Here is a 26697-nt window from a genome sequence, read left to right on the forward strand (position 1 = left end):
ATTCGCATCCTCGCCGGGCCATCTGGGTTTCCCCTTTCGGGAGGGCGGTCTGGGCGCTTGAATGAAGTTCTGGACGCTGGGTCCAGGATCCCAGTGCTCTGGTTGCTGCGGCCGGAGTCGGGTTCGCGGGGCTTTTCTCTCCGCACTGACTCACAGCCTTTTCGGGCAGCCGGAGGCGGGGGTTTCAGAAGTCCTTGGGTCGGACGGGGAGCGATCCAGTAGACACGTGTCCCGGGAGCAGTACGGCCGGGCTGGGGTTTGACAGTTGGGGAGGGGGGCTGGGGACGTTTCCTGCCCTGCATTTTCCTGGGCACAGGCTGGAGGCGCCGGCGGTGTTTCTCCCCTCCCCCTCTACACAGCTCCTCCTCTTTAAAGCTGCGTGCAGCTCTGTTTCTTTTTGGCCCAGCCCCCACCCTTCGGAGACTCAAGGTGAAGCCTTATGCTATCAGAAGAGTCCTTAAGAAAGCTCAGCTGGACAAGCCCAGTCATTTGTAGTAATTCCCATCGGCAGAGGGCTGGTGGGACTTTGGGTATAGAATACGTCTGTGAGGTTTTGTAGCTTCACTGGTGTGCCTGGTCTGAACACAGGGTACAAAGTATAGAATTGTTCATTCTTGACTTCAAATTTGATAAATCAGGCCCCCTTTTAAGGCTTCTTTTCGCACGTATGATGTACGTATAGATACTCTTTCCTAATCCTGACCCAGTATCTGGAGTTTTTCAGAAAAAAATATTGTGGTGCCAGTATTTAATTTGGCTAACTTCATAAATGTTTAGTTAAAAAAAAAAGGGGGGGGCAAACAACTCACCACCCTGAATTGTTACTGGATTGTCTCTTGCTCACTGTACAGGAACCTTCTACCAGCCCTGGTGCAGTCTTTAAAAGGCACCAGTCCCGGTCTCCAGAATCTCCTGATTAGCCAGCTCCTGAAAAGCACTAATGGTAGAAATAAAACGCACAAGGTGATAAGATGAAACCCAGTAACTGTTTCTTTTTCTTTCTTTTCCCCTCCTTTCCAGGCTGGTAATGAAGAAATGGTGCAAATAGGTAAGCCTTGTTCTCAGATGTCACTCTTATCTCAGCAGAAAGTAGGAAATGAAGTAAGCTAAGCAAAATATCGTTTTTGAAATTTCTCCTGTAGTTAAAAAAACAATTTGTAGTGTAGGAACATTTCTGCTCTTCTCTTCCTCTTCCCAAAGGAGAATCCCACGTTCCTCAGGCCGAGTTAGACTAAAAAGTCACTGCAGTTGGACTTTTCAAGCATCAGTTTATTACTGTCATTGGACAAGCCACTGGTAGGTAGGTTCTTGGAGGGTGATGCAGGGCTGAAAGAGGACATGGAGATAAATCAAATCAATCTGTGTAGCATTAGAAAAAGCACAGCTGATTAGAACACAAGGCAAAGTGTAAGAATGCTACAAAGAAAGGAAAAATGAGGTACAGAGGATGGAAATTTCTCTTAAAAATTGTCCAGCTTTGAATAAATCCTCTGATGAATTCTCGTATTCCATCTGCTTTAAAACAATTACCTACTAATGTGCGAGCTACTGCTAGGCCTTTTGGAAATAACATCGAAAACCTCAGTATTACCTGATGATGTGGGCATGATTCCTATTTTATGGGTGAGGAGACTGAGGCTTAGAAAGTGTCAGTGACTTGTAGCAGGTTGCTCCAAAGTCCATTGGTCTTTTTTGGACCTGTTTATAATAATATATTTGTTCTGAACTCAGAGACTGAGTGTCATCTGGCAAGGAGCCATGCTCCATTCAAAGCCTTTTTACACACATTTAACTTGGGTTACTGTAAGAGATAACTTTCCTTTTTGGCAGACTATTAGTCCATGTAAATTCTGTATTTGTCAAGTGATATTGTAAAGTCATCTTTCAGACGAAAAGTTTTTATTACTGAAAACAAAGTTACAAGTCATTGCCCATATACTATGTGTCAGGCAATGTTAATTGCTTTGTCATCTAATTCTTGCAACCAAACTATAAATTATGGACACTGTTGTCTTTTCTAGACTTAAAGAAAACGAAGCTTGACAGGTTACATAGTTATCTCCTGTAGTACATAGTGGGGAGTGGGGTGAGGGGAAGCGGGGGTGGATTCCATACTTGTAAACTAATGGGAGGACCCCAAGGTCCTGCTCCTGAGTTAGCTGTATATCTATATGTAGCTGTATGTCAGCCTTCCTACTCAGTGCTTAGCATTGTTGGAACTCTTCCCCACGCTTGAACCTTCATAGTAAGAGCAGGACAGAGAGGAAGAGAGTGACTAAGAACTCGATTAAAAATATAGTGTATAAGGAGACATTTGTCATTTGTAGTTGATAGCACTCATCCATCGATATATATCTTTTTAAAGAAGGATTTTTTAAAAAACGAATCCTCAAACAAGTAGGGAAAAGAAAGCTGTTCAACTTGTAGTACTTAAACATTTGGTTACTGAAATATCCCAACTTCTCAATATGTAAATTAAAAATCTTTTAAGATTACTCATTCTACTGAAGGGAAAAAAAAGAAAACTGTTGCTTGATTAAATTTTCAGACAGAATCATCATGCTGTCATGTAAGACACCTGGGTTAAACTTTGGTCCAGTCCTTTGGTTAATATAAATTACTTGTAGCCCTTTCTGTAGGGAAGAAAGCAGTACAGATGTGCTTAAATTTGGTAGGAGAGAGTTGAGTAACAGTATGATAGAGGAGGCAAGGCGCCCTTAGGTTGTATTGTTGGAGATTTACTTTCTCCCAAGTTCTTCAGCTTGTTGGGATTTCTCTCCTTTATTATTGTTATTTTAATTTACCATTTTCAAGTTGAGTGAGGAGAAAAAAATAAAGATAAAAATAGATTTTGACCCAAGTCTTGTGATAATAGAAGTGTAGGATTTAAAGGTATGTTTTTAAAAAGTCTAATGTACAATAATGAGCTTTCTCTCCTCTGTCTCCATGCATAAAGGATTTGCTAATATCGGGGTTTGGTAAGATGCACATCCCTACGTATAATTAAAACTGCCTAGAAATTTTATTTGATCAGTTATACAATTAGGAAAGACTAATAAGGTTTGTAGAATTATTCAATTTATATTTGTTGTTAGAGAAAAATCCATGGCTCTGAATAATTTCTGGATAATATAATGCTTCAGGAAGAGAGTGATATAAATTAATGACAAGGCATAAATTATAAGGAAGCTAAATTTTAAAACTACTTTCTATTGAAGTATAATATACATGCAGGATAGTGCATATAAGCGTATACTTTGCTTATTCTTTACGAAGGATACATTCCCATGTACCTGCACCAATAAGGAGAACATTACTAGTGCTTGTGACACTGTCCCCACAGGAAGGGGAACTACTCTCTTGACTTCCAACAGGATCAGTTAATTTTGCCAGGTTTTATTGTATGTGCTTTCTACAAATGGAGTCCTACAATATGTACTGGCTTAGGAAACCAATTTTTAGAAATATATATCTGATATGGTTCAAGCCTATACACTAGAAAGGCTTTTCTTGACTGCATTGGCCAAAAAGTTCGTTTAGTTTTTTCTTTTTTTTTTTTTTTTCCGTACGGTGGCTCTAGTAGCACTTAGTTGTCTTCAAGTTCATTCAAAGCACTTTCATTAGGTTGTATTGTGATAGCTGTCATATCAGCATGCGTTCAAAAAAAAACTTATCAAAATTGATTAATTTTCATGCATCTATTTTAATATTGAATATAGAAAAAATATGCAACATTTTCAGCGTATTATGCTTTATTACTTCCAGAAAGGTAAAAACACAACTGAAATGCAGAAAAAGATTTGTGTGGTGTACAGAGAAGGTGCTGTGACTGATCTAAAGTGTTGAAAGTGATTTGTGAAGTTCTTTGGTACTATTGACATTTTGGCTAAATAATTCTTTGCTGTGGGACTGTCTTATGCATTGGAAGATGTCTAACAGCAGTCCAGGCCTGTACCCACTAGAAGCCAATAGTGGGAAATAGCTGACATAGTCAAAACATACAAATAAATAACGTTATTGGTGAAAATGAAAATGTGTCTTCTATTTTATAGAAAAAAACTAAATGGACTTTTTTGGCCAACCCAATAGGTAGAAAGAAGTCGGTTTGTCATGGGGGCAGGAAAGAATATATAGAGACATATCACCTATATAGTGTGTCATAGGGACATTGTTTCTTTCCTTCTCTACCCAGTGGGAAAATACCATCTTTTTACGTGGACAAGTATGATTCACCCTAGAGAAAATGGTCAAATAGGTTTTGAACTGTGACCTAGTTCTCTGTTCCTTTGTCAACCAGGGAAAAAATACCTACCTACCTATCTACTTATTTACATCCATATATACTTACATATACCCATATGTAAGCATATACATTCATACATGCATATGAGTACATGTATAAGTGTGTATGCATTGTGTGTATATGTGTAGATGTGTTCCATGAGGTTATTAACATAGTTGTATGGCATATCAGGGAGTTCTTTCATTTATGACTCAGAATATGGCCTTGGTAGGAGGCCTAGAGTAATTGTGGGCAGCTGGCTGGCTGCCGTGATTAGTTAAGGAGGCTTACTCTGTGACACATGTGGCTTAGAAAGTAGTCAGAGTTTTCGAGAAGTTGGAGCATCTGAAAAAGAATTCTCTGCGTCCTCTTTTTCACAAGAGACCATTCTGAGCTTGCCTGAGCATCATTAGAAGAAAGATCATTGTGAGGCTTTGGTGTCCAGCTATCTTTCTACCATCATCCCTTCTCTTGAAATTGGGGCATATTCATTTTTCTGTGCCTATTTCTGCTTCCTAGCCTCAAATTCAATTACATCTAATTCTTAACAAAATACAGTGGCTAATCTTGTTCTCTCAAATATGCAGTTTTCTGAGAAATAGATTTTAATCATTTGCAGGTATTTATTTGGTTTTCAAGGATTAGTTTGAGTCACTTCACCTAGTCCTTGGCATATAGTAAGCATTTCCTCTGCTGTAGTCTGCATGAGAGCAAAGACTTTGTCTTAATGACTGCTGTGTCCTCAGAAAAATAGGGCTTGTTCCCTTTGAGTACTCAAATATATTTTCTACAATGAATAGATCTAGCAAGCAGAGCATTATCACATTAGGATTTACCTGTGTTCTGAATTTCCTTAAATGCTCTTGTTCTGTGTCACTCTCCAGGTTTGATTGGTCCACAAGAAAATGAGGATGGTGACAGTGGCTATAGAATTCATTATTCAGTGTTGTCATGGGTCCTTGTGACTTCACTTCACAAAGCTCAGGGACCCAGGCTTATTATTTTATATATATATATATATATATATATATATATTTGTGCTTCATAAGTATTTGGCAAGTGGAATTGAATTATGTGCAGGTTTTGAATGCCCACTAATTTCGCACTGAAGTCTGCTTGGGATCATTTGCCCTGTTCCTGGCATTAGGGGAAATAAAATAGGCTAAGATTAAAATCTATCAATCCAGTGTGCCAGCAGCAGTACTAAAGGGTGTGGTTTAAAGAAGGGTTAAACAGCGCCTCTGTAAAACTTAGAATTTTAGCTACCTGAGCCTTGTTCTTCCTTGTAACATCTCCATTGAGCATCATCATGGTTCATATTGCTGCTTTAAGCTTCTTAGATGATATTAAATGCAGCATGTTATCTATCACTAGTACCTTATTATTGCTATTTATTTGGAGCGTTTCTTCCCCATCTTTTCAGTGTTTGCCCTTGTCATTTAATAATAATGATATTGCTCAGAAATATTAAGAAATCATTAAGGTCACTTCTGCTTCTAGTCTGATTATTTCTAAATATTCTTTGCTTCTGGGTAGCCAACCCAGATTATCTTGGAAATGCATTAGGGACAATTCCAAATTGTCTGGTAAAATCATGAATCACTTCAATATGGAGAGTTTGGTTATACCACTTGGACTAGATATATTGACAGTGATGACTTAGATGACACTCTACTGCTTCCTCAAGGAGGATTGCTAGTACCAGAATTCTAGGAACCCTCTCTCTGGTGTTCCTCTAATAGAAATCAGCTTTTACCCCTAAACTGTGCTACTTCCATTTTTATAAATTATTGAATTATTCTTTTAATTAATCAGTTTTTGCTCCAATTATAGAAGTTTTACATGTGTTTATTATAATCATCTTTATTTTTTCTGTGTTTCCCAGATTTTTGACAATCATCCCAAATAAGAAACTATTGTTATAATTTAGCATATTCTAATTCAGTCTTTCTTTAATACACAGAATGTGTGCTTTTTGTATACCTGTTTTTGTTTTGTTTAATATTTTAATATAATTTTCCCTATCATTAAAAGCTCCTTGTAAACATCATTTTAATCCCATTATATTAAGAAACCTTAATTCGTGTAATCATTTTCCTAATGGTAGTTGTTTTCTCTTGACAATGAATAGTTCTGCACTCTGTTGTATATAGCTCATTACCTGCTTTTCAAATGACTATTTTAGGAGACAGACCTAGAAGCTGATGACTGAGTAAAACCAACTTAACATGATACATTTTAACAAATGACTTTAGAAAAAGTTTGTATGACCTTAACTCCCACTGGCAGTATATGAAAGTGTTGATTTATTAATTCTAGATTAGTTTTGTCTCTATTCTTCATGACATTTGAATATGATTTTTAAATATTTGGTTATACAATCTTTGAAAGATGGACTGAATTAATCATTTTTCTAGTTATCAAGTACCTAAAGGTCTGGACAATTATATTATTAAAATGTTTTGTAATTTTATTTGTACTGTTAGAAGATTCATCCACACATAGAGGAGAATTTGAGAGTTGTATATTCTTTAGAATGGACAGCAAAGTGTGGGAAGAGTTTCCTAGCTTTGAAATCTCTGTTCCCACATGTAATTGATCCATCCTAATTTTCCAAATACGTTTACATGACTTTGCTGACTAACTGTAAGTCCTTAAGAGAGATTTTGTGGTAAAACATCAGTCTTCTGTTTATACAAATGATTGCCACAAATTCAGCATGATGAATCTTTATGGAATTTAGAACGAATTGTGAGCTGCATGAAACAGGCTATCTTGTTCTTGAAGTGACTGATGAAACCAAAATAATACTTAGGAATCTTTGTAGAAAGTAAATAGGATTAAGTCTATGAATCTTCAAGTATTGTGGTCTTAGATATTAAAGCACGTTTCCTATAATTTTCTTCATATATAGTACATATATTTTAAATGCACATAGGCAAACAAAAGGAATGATTGAATTTATTATTCATATGATTTGAATTCTCTTTTATATGTAAACATTTCTCTCTTTTACATGTACAGTCTATTCTTTGATATTTACTCTAACCCTTATATCCAGTAGAGTAGCTCCTAATGTTCATCACCTTTCCTCCCTCATACGGTCAGGAGCACAGACTGTTCACCATGTGGTTTAAAACCCTGACTCCGAGTGGTTTAAAACCCTGACTCCGACACTGTCTAGCTGATGACTTTATCCTCTCAAAGCATCACTTTCTTGTATTAACATAGGCATACTACTACTGCTTACTTCGTACAATTGTAAAGGATGTATACAATCCTGGCACATGGTAAGCAAACTAGAAAAACAGATACTATTAGTAGTATGTCTTAGTTTTATGCTTTTTAGAAAACACTTTTACTCAAGGAACGCCATCTCATTCTAATCCTTACATTTTTGACAGCTCTGCCTGACACAATGAATTTCCAGAAACTTTAATTTTCTGTGCCGTGGACTTGTAAACTATCCAACCACTCAGCTCACCATGTGACAGCTTTTTGAGATTTCTGTTTTCATGAATTATCTTTATGTTGATCTGCGGTGTTGCTTACTTCATACGGCTATAGTAGTATAGGGAGGGAGTCAAGTAAGGAGTGGTGCAAAAACAGCTGTTCCATGTAATTCTACCTTACCTATGTTGTCTGTATACCCAAGACAATTCTTTCTCTCCATTTCACCTTACTTATTGAAATTTCTTCTTTCCATTTCATTGAAAGAAAATTCATATATTAATTATGGCTCCTTTGAATACAAGAAACAGAAATGGAGTTGACACTGGTTAAGGAAAACAAATTGATCAGGTAATCAAAGTCAGGTATAGCTGGATATGAGAGCTCAGAATGATGTCAGGAATCAGTCTCTCTCTCTCTCTCTCTCTCTCTCTCTCAAACTTTGAATCCCCCCTCCTTCCTCCCTACCTCTCCTTCCTTCCTTCCTTCCTTCCTTCCTTCCTTCCTTCCTTCCTTCCTTCCTTCCTTCCTTCCTTCCTCCCTTCCTCCCTCCCTTCTTCCCTCCCTCCCTCCCTCCCTTCCTTCCTCATTTTTCCTCTGTGTTCACTTTATTTATCAAGATAAGATTTCCATGCCTACAATAACCCTCTGCCCCTGCCCCAACCTCAAATTAGTGGCAAATACTGTCATGAGCATCTCTAGGCCTATTCTACCTTTCACCCCACTAGACAGAACAATTCTTTTCTGACAGGTCCAGGAAAGTTCCTGTTATGGCTTTTATTGGCTGCCTAGCATGAATCATAAGCTTATCCTTGAACCATTCATCACCACGATCAGGGATGCAGTGCTCTGATTGGCCTCAATTGAGATATTTAGCTCTTGAATTACAGGGCCTAAGCATGCAGTGTGGGACGATTAACCTGTGGGAAAATTGGTATGGGGTGTGGAATGGATGCTGGGGTGGCACACAAGTGCAATAGTGCCACAGATGTGAGGAGTTCGCGGCACACTGTATGGGAACTGGGGGTTGCCGTAGGCAGGATAACGGCTCCAAAGATGTCCACTTCTGAATCCCTGGAACCTGTGAATGTGTTATGTTACACAGCAAAGAGGAATTAAATTTGCAATGGAATTAAGGTTGCTAATCAGTTGACCTTAAAATAGAGGGATTATCCTGGATTATCAGGGGCAGTCCTTGTAAATGAAAGCAGTAGATGAAAGAAAGATGGCAGTGTAAGAAAGGCTTGCTGGATGTTGCTGGTTTTGAAGATGGGGAAGGAACCATGAGCCAGGAAATGCAGGCAGCCTCTGGATATTGAAAAAGACAAGGCAAGATAGTTCCTAGAGCTTCTAGAAGAAATGTAGCCCTGCTACACCTTGATTTTTTTCCCTGTGTGACTCATTTCCAACTTTTGACCTCTAGAACTATGGCATAACAAATGCAAGTTGTTTTAAGTCACCAAGTTTTGGAAATTTGTTATAGCAGCGATAGGAAACCAATCCAATGGCCTTGTGTACTGTCCCAGTTTCTCATACTTCTGTTAAACCATGAGTCAGAGTGTTTTAGATTTGGAAAATGTAATTACCACAAGTAACATTTCAGTGAAAATCTTTAAAAATGCTATCTGCATTTCTTATCTGTCATATTTTCCCCAGCCTTTGGCCCTGGAGACAAATGCTGATTTTCCTGGCTTTAAAGTCTGGTCTCAAATTAAATTAGTCTTTAAAAATATTATCTATCAACACATTGTAAGATATATGAGAAATACTAATTTTTAGAATGCCTAATATAGCTCTTGAGTCTGCAAGATGATAAATACAGCCAGTAGAAGAGCTTCTTTAAAAACTAAGATTGGAATGTTAAACTTTTGGCATTTGGGCCTCACTTGAAAACAGTAATTCTCTTCTACTTGTTATCCTGTTATTGATTATTTGACTATCTGTAGATGGAGCAAAAAAGAAAAATACTTTTTTTTTTTTTTTTTAAGCAACATTTTTCTTCAGGTTTTTTTAACATTTTCTTGAAAGACCTTCTCTTACCTGATTTCATATTCTGGAACAGTGAAGAATGTGCTGTTCTTTCATAAATGACTCTCTTGAACATAAACATTGTGCAATTGCAACTGTTTATGGAACAAAACAGATTACAAAAATGAGAAGAATTTTTAAGTGTACAACTGTTTGTTCTTTCTTAATGAGTAAGAATAACCCCCAAACACCTTGTGTTTTTTCCTCAAGTAGATGGGTAAAAACTCTGACTATGAAAATGGGTTTACAACTAAAAAACAAACAAAAAACATTAAAGAGTTTCTCGCCCTCCAAGAGATGAAGTGAGGACAAAGAATTTGGCTGTGTTCAGAAGTTCAGCATGTCACAATTAATTTTTAATCGCCTTTGAGAGAAGATGTGCTCCCTTCTCTCTTAGTGTTTACAGCCTCGGTAAGCCCTTTGGTGTGCGGTGTCTTCTCTAAGGTCCACTCTTCACCCCACTCACATCTTTCCTGGAGCAGCTGGCTCCTGTCATTTCTAATGAAAGTCATTCTCTTTCCTTTGGCTCGGGATTTGGAAATGTTGTTGTTGGAGCTACTTCTTTAGCAGATCCTGAAAATGCTTATTTGATTTTATCCTTGTGGCCAGATTGTTGCGAATTGAGAATTTATACCTGATAAAGAAAATTGCCTGTATGAATTGCCTTTTCGTAATAGAGCAATCGGCCGATTCTTGGGAAAGAATCTCAGTCTCTGGGTTGGGTTGTGACAGCCAGCCTGGACTTGAGGCCTTGTGTTGACATGTGGTTTCTTCTAACCGCATCAGAAACGCAAGGTTGGGGGTATGAGGATACAGTGGGGAGAGAGACCTGAGGGGTGCTGGGACATGGAAGGAACCTGAAACTGACTTCCTGCTTCTGTAGCTCTAGCTAGAGGATGATGATGGTGATGGTAATAATAACATCAGCTAATTTTTCATTTATTGAAATGTTATTAGATGAGGAAAGTCCTGTATGTGACAATTTACCTCATTATTATCCCTATTTTACAGATGACTTCTCTGATCCTTAATTTTCGTAATTTGCTTGCAGGATACCAAAGAGTGTATCAGCTTAAAACCAACTAGAATTCAAACACAGTGCTTTCTGACTCCAGACCTTTAGTGTGCAACCATCATACGTTACTCCCTTCCTTTCCTGGGATTAAAGCCACATTGCATCAGTCACAGTATTTCAATAATCTGTGTGCCTGGAGTGGCTTTGGAATTAATTAGATCAGCTAAAAATTGCTGTTATATATGGGAGCTTTGTACTGCAGTCACTGCAGGACCTAGCAGTGTTAATTGTACTACTGCACACTTTTGTTCTCTTACTGTTCTATAATGTGGTCTTGAAATGTGCTGGGAACATCTAGTCTCCCTAGGAAATATCTGTGTATCATTCTACAACATACTTAAAAAGATACCAGACTGCCTGTCCTCAGATGTAAGCATATGTGACTGAATGTGTGAAGGAGTTAGGAGGGTCCCAGGGCATGGGCCACAGAGTTATTCTGTGAGAGCACTCCCTCCTAAGCATTCCCACTTCCAAAAATAATCATTGCTTTTGTTTTTCCCTAAAGACTGATGTACACTGGGAGCATTTAAACACAGTTAAGATACTACATGTTACTATATGTCTGCCCTAAAGAGCATAAAAATCTAAGGACAAGACATAACCATATAACTTTTCTTCCATAGAGATTTTTGTAACTCATACCGACAGTGCATGACAGTGAGACTAAGGAAGTTTAGACCAGGAGGGCTGTATTCTGGACAAGTTAGCAACAAGAGTTTTTGGAAGAGATGCGGCTTGAAATAGACTGCAGGGGATGGGTTCAACTTGCATAAATGAAGAGAAAGCAGTTCTTTTACCCTAGGTGGTAAAGTAGAGCAGGGCTGTGAAGGCAAGCAGGATTTAGCTGGGTCTGGTGAGCAGATTAGAATGTTTTGATAAGCTAATATAGGAGATGGTGTTGAAAGGGAATTAGGGATAGAGTACAGAGGGCCTTAAATATCAAAGTTAAGTTTTGATTTGCTTAAATTACCTATTCTCTGAATTTCACTTCCTTACTTGTAAAGTGAGAGGATTTGGTTAGTAGACAGTCTTTCAAGCAATTTTTAGGTCTAATGTGAGAAATAGATATCAGTTTTCTGAATTAATTTTGTCCTAAAGTAATGATGAGGCATTTAACACTATTCAGAGAGAATAACATGCTAATAGTAATACTTAACATTTATTGAGCGCTATGTGCCAAACAGTGTTCTGAGCATTTGGAATTTAATTTTTACAACAACCTTATAAGTTAAATACTTTTACCCTCATTTTTACAGATGAGAACTCATCTATTAAAGAAAAGTGATGAAAATCACAAAGATAGTAAGTGGTAGAACCTAGACATTTTATTATTTATTAAAAATATGTTTTATTTTTCAATTACAGTTGACGTACAATATTAGTTTCAGGTATAAGTCACAGTGATTAGACATTTATATAACTTACAAAGTGGTCATCCTGATAAATCTAGTACACATCTGACACCATACATAGTTACTACAATATTATTAACTATATTCCCTAGGCCATACTTTACAACTCCATGACTATTTTGTAACTGCCCGTTTGTACTTCTTAATCTCTTTCCCTTTTTCACCATTACCCAACACCCCTCCCCACTGGCAACTATCAGAATGTTTTCTGTGTCTATGAATTTATTTCTATTTTGTTTGCTCATTTATTTTGTTATTTTGGTTTTTTGTTTTTGGTTTTAGATTCCACATATAGGTGAAATCATATGGTATTTGTTTTTCTCTGTCTGACTTTTTTCAGTCAGTACAATACCTTTTAGCTCCATCCATGTTGTTGCAGATGGCAAGATCTCATCCTTTTTTATGGCTGAGTCAACTTCTATTGCATATATTTGCACACCATTTGTTCTTTATCCATTCATCTGTTGATGAACACTTAGGTTACTTCCATATCTTGGCTATTGTAATTAATGCTGCAAGGAGCATATAGATACATATGTCTTTTTGAATTAATATTTTGGGTTTTTCTGGATAAATACCTAGAAGAGAAATTGCTTGGCTCTTCTTTGTCTCTTGTGATAGCCTTTGTTTTAAAGTCTGTTTTGTCTGGTATAAATAAATATTGATACCCTAGCTTTTTTGTTTGTTTCCATTTTTATGAAATATCTTTTTCCATCTCTTAATTTTCAGTCTGTGCCTTTTGATCTGAAGTGAGTCTTTTATAGACAGCATATATAACAATTTTGTCTTCTTAGCCAGCCATTCAGCCATTCTATATATTGTGATTGGCACATTTAATCCATTTACATTTAAAGTAATTATTGCTAGATATATAGATATTGCTATTTTATTATTCACATTTTGTATTTTAGATCTTTAGTTCCTTCTTTAATAAGTCACTTTAACATTTCTTGTAATATTACTCTAATGGTGATGAACTTCATTAGCTTTTTCTTGTCGAGGAAGAAGCTCTTTTTATCATTCTTAATTCTAAATGATACTTTTTCTAGGTAGAGTAATCTTGGTTGTAGGTGCTTGCTTTTCATCACTTTGAATATTTCTTTGCCAGTCCCTTCTGGCCTGCAAAATGTCTGCTGAAAAATTAACTGACATTCTTATGGGAGCTCCCTTTTAGATAACTGCTTCTCTCTTGCTGCTTTTAAGATTCTCTTTTGTCTTTAACCTTTGGCATTTTAATTGTGATGTGTCTGGGTGTGGGCCTCTTTGGGTTTATCTTGTTTAGAACACTCTGCATTTCCTGGGTTTGTATGTCTATTTCCTTCACCAGGTTAGGGAAGTTTTCAGTTATTTTTTCTTCAAATTGGTTCTCAATTTCTTGCTTTCTTCTTCTGATACCCTTATGATATGAATGCCTGATGTTGTCCAGAGGCCTCTTAATCTTCATTTTTTGGGTTCTTTTCAATTTTTTTTGCTGTTCTGATAGTGTTTTCTGCTACCTTGTGTTCCAAATCACTGATTCATTCCTCCACTTCATCTAAGCTACTGTTGATTCCCTAATGTATTCCTTTTAATTTGTTTTTTAATTGTATTTTTCCATTACCATTTATTCCTTTTATATACCCCCCCCCCACAATCACCACACTGTTGTCCATGTCCATGAGTCCTCTTTCCTTTTTTGCTCCATTCCTCCACCCCTAACCTCCCCACTGAGAGCTGTCAGCCTGCTTTGTATCTATGCATTTCAGTTATTTTTGTTATGGTATTCTTCATTACTGACTGGTTCTTTTTTTATATTTTCTATCTCCTTTTTTTATGCTTCTTATCTATTTGATAAAGTTCTCACTGAGGCAAATGTTTTGAAGTCTGCATCTGATAGGTTGCTTGTCTCCATTTTGTTTAGTTCTTTTTCCAGAGTTTTGATTTGGGATATGTTTCTTTGTCTCCTCATTTTGGCAGCCTCCCTGTGTTTGTTTCTATGTATTGGGTAGATGTGTTATATCTCCCAGTCTTAGTGGAGCAGCCTTATGTAGTAAGTGTCCTGTGGGGCCAGTGGCACAGTCTCTCTGATCGCCTGAGCTGGGTGCTCTAAGTGTGTTTTTTTGTGTGGTTTGTGTGTGCCCTCCTATTGTGGTTGAGCCTTGATTGCTATTGGCACCTCAATGGGAGGGATTGATCCTCAGGCTGATTGGTTGTGAGGACTGGCTGTGACTACGGTAGTGGAGCTGCTGTGCAGGTGCTGATCCAATGGAGCAGGATTCATTTCAGCGGGGCTCTAGTACCTGCTGAGCTTGCCCTTTGAATGGGTTGCGGTGGAGGTGATTGGATAGTGCTCTGGTGTGTTCTCTAGCTGGCCAGCTGGTGTGTTGGTTCTGGACCTCTTGGGAGGTTCAGGGCAAGGTCATCTGCTGCTTGTGCCTTGCACTGGATCTCTTGACATGAGCTACAGAGTGATCTACAGGTGGTTGCCACTTGTGATGGGCTTGGAGGTGCCTGGGAGAGGCCAAGCTGCAAACTAATGCTGACTGCCATAGCTAAGGCATTTTAATTGTGGGGTTTTGAACCAATCTTCCTGGCAATAATTTAGATAATATTTTGATACAATTTAGACAATATTTGGTTATGAGAAATTAAACATGGGAGTTTGGACTTGACACTTGAAGCTTTTGGTTTGAGGTGATGAGGACTTGAAGGTGCTTTGAAGAAAGGGGATAAATGAAATGTTTTCTAGCCTGGAGGTTTGGGAGTTTCAGCATATCATGAAGTCAGGAAGGCAAGTTAAATATTCAAGTAAAATTAGAAATTTGCTTTAGATATTTGAAGGGTAAAAGAGAATGTAAGACACATTATTCTCAACAGAGAGCTATCCCACTCAGGTATCAGTTTGAGGGAGCTTTTTTCTTCTCACCTATATGTACTGAGGGCCTATTTTGTGCGGGGTATCATGCTTAAACACAGACATATGTAAATAGGTCCAAAGCCTCAGAAATGACTAAAATTTGGAAACTATTGGAAAAGTCTAACACAGTTGACATTAAAACAAAGTCTGACTAGTTCGAAGGTCTGTAAGTATATGGAAACATAGAACACCGACTCCTCAAATTCTTTGATGTACAGATCTATGCATATGCCATACATGTACATTAATGAAAGAATGTGGTTTTTTCATGCAGCACAAAGTGGAAGAGGGCATTAAGTTAAGCCCTAGAAAGAGGAGTTTAGATGTGAGAGAATTCTCTGACAAGGAGAATTGTTAGTGCTATAATTAGACTGCTAGCAGAGATGTGACAATTCTTTTTCTTAAAGGTAGTTCAAGGTTCTGAGGAGATACGGAATAAAAACATACCCCTCTTACATGCCTGGGTTCTGAACAAGTTGAGAAATAGCAAATTTCAAGACACAGTGAAAAAGTTTTTTTACAGAAGAGGCCAGATGAGGCATGGGGCGCTCGCGTGGTTAGGCAGTGTTCTCGGTGACAGGCACCCCGTTCGGTGTGGGTCAGACCTGCCCCTGTGGACATGGAAGAGAGCATGTGTACCTTCTCATGGTCCTTCCCAGGAAGGAGAATGATGAGGGAGGTGAGAGCTTTGCAGACTTCTTACTTTTCCCCAAAGTACCAATCACATACCTCACTCTTTTTTACTAGGGGGGATAGGGCGATGAGGGGAAGGGTGAATTAATGGAAACAAAGAGGCCTGAAGTACTAAGAGAAAACTCCTCACAGAGCAGGAGTGGGTTAAAGGCACTCTATCCCTAACTTAAGCAAAAATAATGCCATCTACTTGAGATGCCTTAATTGTAAGAAAGAGGCAAAGATTAAATTATTTTTAAGGTTGTTTTTATTTTTGACCTGTGTAGTTATAATCCTATGACTATCCAAAGGGATTGCAAAGTATGGACTAATTTCCTGGTACCTGCCTGTAAGTGTGAGGAGCCCTCCAGGAGGTCTGTTTTAATGATTTGATCAATTTCATTTTGTTCCTAGTAATTTAAAATGTAAGACTTGGATACTATGAAATGTTTGATTTATAAGCCAGCAGGAACTATGAGAAATGTACACAATGTTTGTAAACAAAATTCTGATTGTAAGAGGTACATTACAACTTGTGTCATTTATTGGCATTGATTGCTTAGTGGTAAATGACTATCTGGGGTAAAGAGGATGCATTAGAATTTTAAGTAACCCCACAGGCTCAAACTGCTCTTATTCATTCATTTATTCACACACATATTGAATGACTTCAAGGTCTGTTTCAGGCGCCGGGGCACTGCAGTAAAGGGAATAGATTAAAAAAAAAAATCCTGAAGCTTATATACTTATATAAAGAAACAATAAACAAATAAACATAAAAATAAAATTTATAGTTTGAGATGGTGACAGATTCTGTGGAGAAATGCAACATATGAAAGGCCAATAGTGATGAGGTGGTCACTGGTGGTCAGGCAGACCCCACTGGGAGGGTCACGTTTAAGCAAAGACCTGATGGACCTGGGGTGTGTTGAGCCATGCACCTGTCTGGGGAGAAGACATTGGTCAGAGGAAACAGCAAGCACAGTGGCCTTAAGATGCGAGGATTCCCAGTGCTAAGCTGTGAGCTGGGATTGGTTTTGAGGAGAAGCATGACTTGATCTGCCACTTTAGTTACTCTAGCTCTTTATTGAGCATAACCTATAAAGGGGAAGAGCAGAAGCAAGGAGAATAGTTATGATGTTCATTCAAAACTGAGATGTTGGTTGTTTGGCTTAGAGTAGTAGCAGGGGAGGTGGGGAGCAGTGGTCAGAGTCTGGAGATATTTTGAAGGTAGAGTCAATAGAATTTGTAAAGAGATTTGGTGTGTGGTGTGAGAAGAGTTAAGGATGGTTTAGTCAAGTTTTTAGTCTGAGTAACTGGGAGGATAGAGTTGCCATTTCCTGACACAGGTGAGGGACAGACTTGGAAGCAGGAAGATAGGAAATTTACTCTTGGAAATATTATGTTGAGGTGCCTAGTGAATATCTACATGGATGGGATCCGTAGGCAATGTACTGATGGAAGAAGAGCTCATGGGGGAAGCCTGGGCTAGAGATGTATGATTGAGAAGGCACTCAAGTCAGGGATAAGATGAACTTACCAGGCTGGAGAAGGCAGATGCAGAAGGGTCCTTGACCCTGCAGTATATACAGATTATGGGAATAAGGGAACACGAGGGATGATGAGAAAGGAAACCACTGAGGAAAGAGAAGAACAAGAAGAGAGTGGTGTCCTGGAAGCTAAATACAAAAAAAAAAAAAAAAAAAAAAAATTTCAAGAAAGAAAGAGAAATGGGTCAAATACTTCTCATAGGGCAAATACGAAAATGGAGTCTTGACCATTGGTGTCAGCAACATGGGGTTACTAGTGACCTACACAAGGGCCTGACTGGAGTGAGTTCAGGAAAGAACAAGAATGGGAAGAGTGGAATCGGGACCATCTAATTAGTCAGTCTTTTCAAGTGTTTTTCTATAAAGGGGAGCAAAGCAATGGATTAGCTAGAGGAGGATGTGGCATCAAGAAGGTTGTTTTACTTTTTGTTGGAGATGGGAAATATGGCAGCTTATTTATTTTCTGGTGGGAGTGATGTGAGGGAAATTGATAAGGAAAGAGAGAGGGCAATTGCTGAAATTGTTCTTACAAAGGCAAGAGGGACAAGGGTGTGGTATGCAAGTGGAAGGTTCGTGCTTAGATAAGATTGCAGAGAGTGCATACATACCAGTAGGGAGATGGACCACGCACTGAGTCATGGTTGGGAAATCAGCGAGCACTGTGTGGCTTTACAGTGGCCCCAGCCCTCCCTGCTTGTGAAACTTACGGCCCACAAAAACCCATTGCTGTGGCCCTTCAGCCATCTCGGCTGACAGTTGAATAGTCTCCTATATTAAAGTTGCACATGGGCATTATTTTAATGAGTAGCTAACTTACATTTAAATTAAAATATCTAATCCTTTTTGAATTATTTGTATAATATCATTGAATCTTCTTACCAAATTTATGAAATTGGAGTTATTACCAACAAATTAGGAAACCAAGTCAGAGGAAAAATAAAGAACTTGTTCAAATTCATATATTAACTTGCTGTTTTCTGGCACTGTGGTTTATTCTTTAACTAGGCTGTATTGCTTTGTGGGAATTTTTGGGCCTGTGCAATGTGTAATTTCTGAATGCAGCAAATTAATACTGGATATGATTTGGTTTTATTATGGGATTGTAATCTGAGATTAAATACTTTTGATACCTGTGAGCTTTACCCACCACACTTTTTTTTTCCCTTTTACTCCCAAAGACTGAGAATTTAAGGGCCTTTTACAGAAATTTTTGAAACTAGAGGAAAAATTGGTTGACTGACTGTGGGTAGGCAGAGTGTCATCATTCTTGTGGTAGTTTTTCTCTGTAAGTTAGGTTGTAAATTACAAGCTGACAGTAATATGTTTCATCTATTCTGAAGGGAATACGAGCATAGAAGCATAATCTTCAACTTCAAAATGATCAGAATTGAAATTTTCCTTTGACTCCTCGCTGGCTCGTGTCAGGCCTTCTAGTCCTGCCTTCTCATTTGTAAACTACCTACACTGACTCTTGTGAGAATTAGAGATGATATATTCTTGAGCACAAAGCACAGCCCAGTATTTATTCTGCTAATAAATGGTAGATGACTAGGTAACCCCTTTGTTAGTTAGTTTATTAATTTACTGTCTGGGGAATGGGAGCCTAAGTGCATCTACTAAGTGCATCTTTTTTCCTTGATTACCTTACTTTCCACCTGGAAAATGACTCACTCGGGGTTTAATTTCAAAAATGTTTCTTATATGCATGTTTTAGGAAAGATTAATAGTTAGCATTAGAGAAGACAAGGCTCTATAGCAATAGACCATCTTTATTTTGAATAAAAAATTCAGAACGTGTTGTCTGACAGGAAAAACGGAACTGTCCCAGTGAATCTGGAATGTATGGCTTACTGTAAGCATGAGGCTCTGGGGTATCCTCTTGGATGTAGAGGAGCCTCCCTGCATTCTTCTTAAATTTTCTCATTCTCCAGTCACTTAATCCAGGTATCAGTATATTGTCTAGACTTCGGTTGTGTGAATTCCTTTCAGTGGAAATGGGAAATCCATGCATTAAAATTAAGCATTGCTTTCTCCTCCCCATGAAACAGTAAACTGATGGTTAGAGAAAGAGTTATAACTGGGATTACTGGTGCAGCCAGATGCTCATGGGCCTTGGATAGTAAGTCAGAGGGTGAAGCAGCCTAGACAAAGCCAAGGGTCTCCATTTACCTGCATTACCACCATAACACAAATTAAACAAATCCTACTGACAAGAGATGCTGACAAGTACAAAATCTTCTTTTAGAGCATATTGGAAATACCAGGCTGGGTGGGAAGTTCTCATCCTCAGGAATTAATCTGGGGTTAACTTTGTCAGCCCACATCCAAGACCCTGATTTCATCCTTTACTATGGGAACTTTCCCCTCCATCATTCCACTCCTGTGACACTTGAGTTCATTCCTTAAAATTTTGAGTTCTTTCCCTGAACCAGAATTTACAAAAGCATTCGCCAGAGATTTGGTTGTAGGGAGAACTAGTCTCTGTGCCTGTGCTTACAGTAATGCCTGGTCCTTGATGATGGCATGGAGTACCTATGACACAGGGCTTCTGCTGCCAGAGTCAGGCTTCACCTGCCTCTGTGATAGGACAGTCCTGACTCTGACTCTGCCTAATAAATATTTGCAACCCTGTAACTTGCTCTGTGCATTTAATGGAGAGATTTTGTTTAAACCCATTGGTCATTGTAAGTGGCATAATGATTACAAACATGCACTCAAGAAATTTCCAAGTTGCAAAATGCCTTTATTTGTCTTTTGGTACTTTACACATTGTTGAAGGTATTTAAAAAACAGGAAAATAATGAAAAAAATAATGATTTTATAAGGATATTTTAAGAGTATAGATTGCAGTTCCATTTGTGGGTCTCAAACTCTGTTGGATGACATACATGCAGTTTCTGTAAGTGGTTCATGAATCACATAAGTTTTCAGGGTATTTAACACACCACAGAACTAGTCTTAGGCTAGAATTATGAAGGTGGGGAACTGTTTAATTCATGTTCTCAGACTTCCGTTTCTGTGCTTTCTTTTTTCATCCTGTTGCCTCCTCATTTCCTTCAGTATCCGCTGACTTCTGCCTTCAAAATTATTTATATTAAGGGATAAATGGTGCATTCAGTGTATTATCTTTCCCAAGAATGCTTGCATTTTAGCAGACATAACACTCACATTGATCAAACTAGGGGAAATAAGTTCTAATTCTGAAATTCAGTTTAACATGAAAGTGGCCACCATGTTATCAGGTAGACTCCAAATCCACTTGCATATTCAAATGAGTAACTGTCCCATGTAAAGGCATATGGTGCAAAATGGCAATGGCGCTTGCTCTTGACTAACTAATACCTGTGTACTCAATTTATAGATTATTGTTCTTCTTTTTACCCATTTCCTCATTTTCTGAAACTGTTCTGAGAATTTTGGACATGATGTGATACAGTAGAATGAATATATGAGAATTGGAGTAGCACTTAGATCCGTATCTGAGCTTCACAGTTATTTGACCTTGGACACATCCCTTCTGATTCTCAGTTTTCTCATCTGTAAAGTATGATTGTTGGGATAGTTATGATGGGGAAAAATATGTATAAACTACGTTGTATAAATTATAGGCCATGGTAGATGCAGCATAAAGTAGCTATTGTAACTAGTGTAAATTCTAGGATTCCTTTGGGAAAAAATCTTTAAAGATAAGAAAAAATTTCTTCTACATAATAGCAACTTTGTTAAAAGTTTATAGCAGGTGTCAGTTAAGCAATAACAAATTAATTGGGAACATGTTTAGATTATAAGCAGGCCAGGCATAGTTCATAGAAACTTTATTCATGTTCTGAAATATATAAATGAAATATGAATGTTCATACTGTAATAAACTTTTTAAAAAAATAAAAGGTAATTCTTTGAACAGAGTTATCTAAGTGCATTTGCAAAATTATTTGACTTGTCAAAATGTAATATTTATGAGATGATTCAGAAATACACTTATTATGCAAGCTGAGGTGCAGTCTTGTGAGTGGGCACTTCATGCCTATGCTGTGTCCTCTTGTCGCACAAGGTCCTACAATTCTGTTTGTCCCTTCACAGATTCACCAACAAAGAGACAGAAAGAGTATGAGCTGGTGACCCCAGTGAGCACAAATCGAAAAGGACACTATCTTTCCCATATTCTTTCTGCAAATCACAAAAAGAGATCAACAAGGGACGTGTCTTCCAACTCAGAGCAATTGTTCTTTAACATCACAGCATTTGGAAGAGATTTTCATCTGCGACTAAAGCCCAACACCCAGCTCATAGCTCCTGGGGCTATTGTGGAATGGCATGAAACATCTCCAGTGCCTGGGAATATATCCAGCCCCATTAATGATCATCAACCAGGAAGTGCTTCTGAAAGAATCTGGAAAACAGAGCCTTTGCAGACTAACTGTGCTTACATCGGTGACATCATGGACATTCCAGGAACCTCTGTTGCCATTAACAACTGTGATGGTCTGGTAAGACTCATTCCCTTTGTGTGTATTTGTTTGCAGGCATTTAGGAGTGTGGCAAGGCTTTAGCATGGTTTGGAAGGTAGAGGTGGAAAGAAGCCTCATTATTATATTTTAAATTTAAGAAGAAGCAGTAGAAAGCATTTTACTGTCAAAGATGTGTGCTTTGGCTTAATTTTCACATGAAGACAACATTATTCCAAGAAATAAAAGACAGCTATTTTAATGGTTTTTTTTTTTTTTTTTCCTTATAATTTTACTTGTGTTACACTGGGGAATATTATTTTCTTATTTCTCTCAAAGCATTCTGAAAGGTTTCTAAAGAAACTTAAATTCCTCCAAAATGATAGTATTACACTTCTTTTGTGGAAAGTTTTGATATCTTCTTAAAGTATTTTGAAAGCATTCTTTTGCTTCCCCACAGAATGCTAAAATGGGAAATGAGCAGATCTTATGTCAGAATTTGTTCAAATAGCATTACTTTATGAACTTGAGATGTAGTTGTCTCTGTATGGTGACTTTGATTCATTTTTTCCTTTATCTTCAAGTAAAATACCCATATATTGCTCTTCAACTTTATGGCTGAGTCCCATAGTAACTAACCCTTCTTTACACACTCTGCAAATGTGAAATATTTTTATTTGTTTTGTATCTCTATATGTTATTTGAAAAGTGTGTCAATGTTTATGCCTTTTCCATCCACAATTGACTTTTAAGTCTTTGTGTAAAATGAGCAACCATTTTTCCTTTCTGTGGTTGCCAGGCTGCTGTTTCTTGGGAGTTCAGAGCTATTCTCTTTGTTTTAGCACTGCTTCAAGAGTTCTCAAAATATTCCTTACATTCCTGCTTGCAATTATTCTACCTTGGCTGGTCCTCCTTCAGTACTATGAATATTCTGCCATTGTCCTCCTTATGCCTAAGACCAACTCAAAGGAGTTAGGATACCATATGTTTTATCAAATGCTGTTGAGTTCCTTGTTTCAGGCTTTACTTTTTAGTTTTGTACCACCCCATGATATTCTGTATAATTTTAAAAGCAGCACAGAAAACTGAATAGATTATGTGTAACAGGTCTGACTCTCCAAGTTAGATTCCATTAGTTTAGGATCCATACCCTCATATTTGGGGTTAGACCATGTTCTGGGGTTTGAAGACATAAGGGATCTCTCCAATTCTTCTTATTCTACATAAAGGTTGACTAGACCTGAATTAACTAAATCATTGAGATTTAAAATACTCACTGAGAGAGCTTGATTTAGTACTTCAAAGATAGAAGTGGAAATAAGTTCTAGAAAAGATAATGTTTTATAAAATCTTTAAGTAAAATATATTGATTAGAAAGCTAATTCATCATTATTTTTTAGATTGTAAGTGTGAAAAATATCATGTGCTTTTTATCTCCTCAGCTAAGACTTGAAACTTGGGATATTGGCTTAAAAATCAGTTTTAGGAAGGCAAAAAGCAAGGAAATTTTATGATGGATTATCACAGTGATTTTTAAACCTGATTTAGCAGTACAGTTATTTTATTTTTACTGTACATGTGAGATTATGTAATTATGGATTCAGAAATCCTGGGCAATAACACTGTGATAAAAAAGAGAAAAATAAATAGAAATTGTGACTGAAATTACTAGGTTTGTTTAATTTCTCATTTAAAAGATGGTATTCACTGTTGACATCATGTACATATAGATATAGTATATCTGTCTGTATGCATATGTGTATATAGTATACTACTAGTGTACACTATAGGTATTCATTTTTTCCATTTGTTGATCTAATCAATCAATTAATTAAAAAGTTTTTTGTAGGAAGCCAGTTAAAGGCCAAGCACTATTCCAGGCATTGTGAAATACTGAAGGGAGTAATCATGGTTACCATGCTCATGGAACTCAAAGATATTTAATATGCCACAAAGTTTAAGTATCAAAATATTTAACAATACATATGCATGCTTATATGTGTATATACATATATATGTTTAACTTAAACACTGTGGTTAAAGGGACTATTTTGTAGAGAGATTTTTATGAATGGAACAGTTTCCACCCAGAGAAAAGTGACCCAGGTCTTCAACTTGATCCCGCAAACGGGTAGGTCTGGCCTATAGCAGGCAGTGCTGACTCTGAGGGTGTGTGGAAATGCAAGCCTTTTCTCACATTTCCAGCTCACAGTAGCTATGGAGGAAGACAGAAGATGATGGCAGGGGGAGAAGCAGGGGCAGGGAGAGCAGATCAACTATGTGACTTTGTGCTATGTGACTTTGAAATGGACAATACTCTGAGACAGATTTAATTTTTATTAAGCAGAATGCTTTAATTTTTTTAAAAAGTCCTACTCAGAGTATGTCCACTGACTCAGATTTCTGTCAAGATACATACAGAAAGCAAGACTATATATAGAAACTTTTATAGCATTTGACAGTTATTGTATTTGTATTGGTTCTAATAATAATAAAAAAAAAATGGATCTGCCTTTTGACTCAGTGATCCCACTTCTGGGAATATATCCAAAGGAACCCAAAACATTAATTCGAAAGAGCATAAGTAGCCCTATGTTCATTGCAGCAATATTTACAATCACCAAGATATGGAAGTAGCCCCAGTGTCCATCAGTAGATAAGTGGATAAAACAACTACAGGACATTCACACAATGGAATTCTACTTGGCCATAAAAAAGAAGAAAATTTTACCCTTTGTAACAGTATGGATGGACCTGGAAATCATTATGCTAAGTGAAATGAGTCAGTCAGAGAAAGACAAATACCATATGATTTCATTCATATGTGGAATCTAATGAACAAACTGAACTAACAAGCAAAGCAGAGACAAACTCATAGATGGAGAGCAGATGACAGCTAGTAGGGGGAGCAGGAGGTTAAGGGGTGGAAGGATTGAGCAAAAACGGAAAAAGGACTCATGGACATGGATAGTAGTGTGGTGATTGCTGGGTGGAGGGGGGCTTAAAAGGGACTAAATGGTAATGAAAAAATACAGTAAAGATTAAACTTAAAAAATTGGGCTGTGATTTTGTTTCTTGTATTTTTTATTTTATTTTATTTTTTATACTAATTAGTTTTCATTGTGTCTTACAATTGGGGAGAAAAGAAACTGTTTATTCACCACAGCAGTTTGAAAAACAAGCAGTGACTTTTAGCTGTTTACCCTTCTGGACATCAGAAACTTGACTGAAATAGGCCCAGTCTCCCTATTCCAGGTAACTGTGAAGTGATCACAGGAAAAGTACTTTAATGTATTGGAGAGGACAGAAAAATTCCTTGAGTGGTATTTCCAGAGCCATGGTCTAGAATGTGATCTAAACATAGACATACTTAATAATTAAATTATTATTCTTTGGGTTTCTGAAACCAACATCAAAGTCTTCTGCACAAAGGAATTGATGATGATTCCCACCTTATGTGGCCATGAACAATATCTGTTCCTGTCTAGCGTGACCCTTTCCTAGCCTTTGCCAAGAGTACCATTTATGAGTGACTGCTAATTCTTTACCATTTACAACTTTATTCTTGCTCTTGTTGATCTCAATTATAGGTAAGCATTATTGAGATATTAAGTCATAGACTCGTCCCTGCTTTCTGACAGTATCCAATCTAGAACAAAGCTCTGCTTCTCTAGACACTTCCCCAAATCACCCAACCAAAGCCTAAATCCTGTTAATAGTTTTTTTTCTTCCCCTAACACTTTATTACTGAGATGCTAATAGTTCCCTCTGGTGTGCATTCTCCCTCCATGCAATTTGTAATAAACCCAGCTTGTCAACTGCAGGTGTGCTCCTGGTGGTTTTGGCTAGAGGGCATTGACATGCTTTAGCTCTCTGCTTCTGCATCTTTGAGGTGAGAGTCCAATGGTCAGGAGTCATGGTGATTGATGGCAGGCATTTCACGCTCTTCTCAGTGTTAAGAAACTTCTGGCTGAGAATTCCAGCTGAAAATAGATTTCTTTATTCCACAGAGCCCTGGCATTTGCTCTGTAACACCATTAAATCTCCCTTGCGAGTGGCAGCAGTTCACAATCATATTTTGTGGTCTATAAATTTGCCAAAGTAAAGGATTGTTTGGTTAGTAGGCTCTATGTCATGTATTTCATAACATAAGGAAACTGGATTTTCCTAGGCTTGCTATAACAATATTCCTTTGTTAATTGTCCTGGATTATCATTAGAGAAAACAGCTGGAATTAGAAGAATTGACTGGTAAATTGCTCTTTTGGGTTATCCAGTTCAGTCATTTCCTCTTGGGTTGATTAAGGGAGTTTATCTAGGACAGAAGTTTTCAAAAATTTTTTTTAACATTTGGAATTCTTTCATCCAATGAAATCACTATGGGTTATCTAATAAAATAACATGCAAAATGAATAAATGCAATAAAGCCCTGATTAAAACAGATGGGAGATGTTCTTCCTCCTAGTTTCTCTTTCTCCTGCCGTGTTCTCACTCTAGATCACTCATAGATCTCCTGGGGCATCTAACAGGGATCTTCACTGTTAGGGTAGGACATCTTGGAAGCTTGAGATTAACAATTTGGGAAACACAAACAGAACCTTTTTTTCCCTAAAATATACGCTAGTCACATCCAGTTATTACTGGAGGCATTTTATGCTTTTTAGATTTGGGACATGGCCAAATGAGGTCTTGTGGACTACTGCTAACTTAGAAAGGAAATAACCTTAAGATTTCCCTGCCTTAAGACTTTTACTTTGGAATTTTGTCCCTTCTAAAACATGTTCTTGTCATGCCTATTTCAATGAGTCTAGCTGTATAGGCACTTTTCAAAGAGTATATTTAAAAAAGTATTATGAGATAGTGTACCTGGGATTGAGAACATTTGACC

At 37.6% G+C, this 26697-nt stretch overlaps 1 protein-coding gene across 1 annotated transcript in view; it reads left to right on the forward strand.

Moving 5' to 3' along the window:
• Positions 1–26697, forward strand: part of ADAMTS3 (ADAM metallopeptidase with thrombospondin type 1 motif 3) — a 236137-nt gene that overhangs the window by 428 nt on the left and 209012 nt on the right. Inside the window, exons 2-3 of the mRNA XM_090268112.1 lie at positions 1021–1048; positions 21446–21852. Of these exons, the coding sequence (XP_090124238.1) occupies positions 1021–1048; positions 21446–21852 (435 nt within the window). The remainder of the gene's footprint in view (positions 1–1020; positions 1049–21445; positions 21853–26697) is intronic.

Source organism: Furipterus horrens, unplaced genomic scaffold, assembly GCF_987537825.1.
Source record: "Furipterus horrens unplaced genomic scaffold, mFurHor1.1.pri manual_scaffold_2, whole genome shotgun sequence".
In the NCBI taxonomy this organism is placed as follows: Eukaryota; Metazoa; Chordata; class Mammalia; order Chiroptera; family Furipteridae; genus Furipterus; species Furipterus horrens.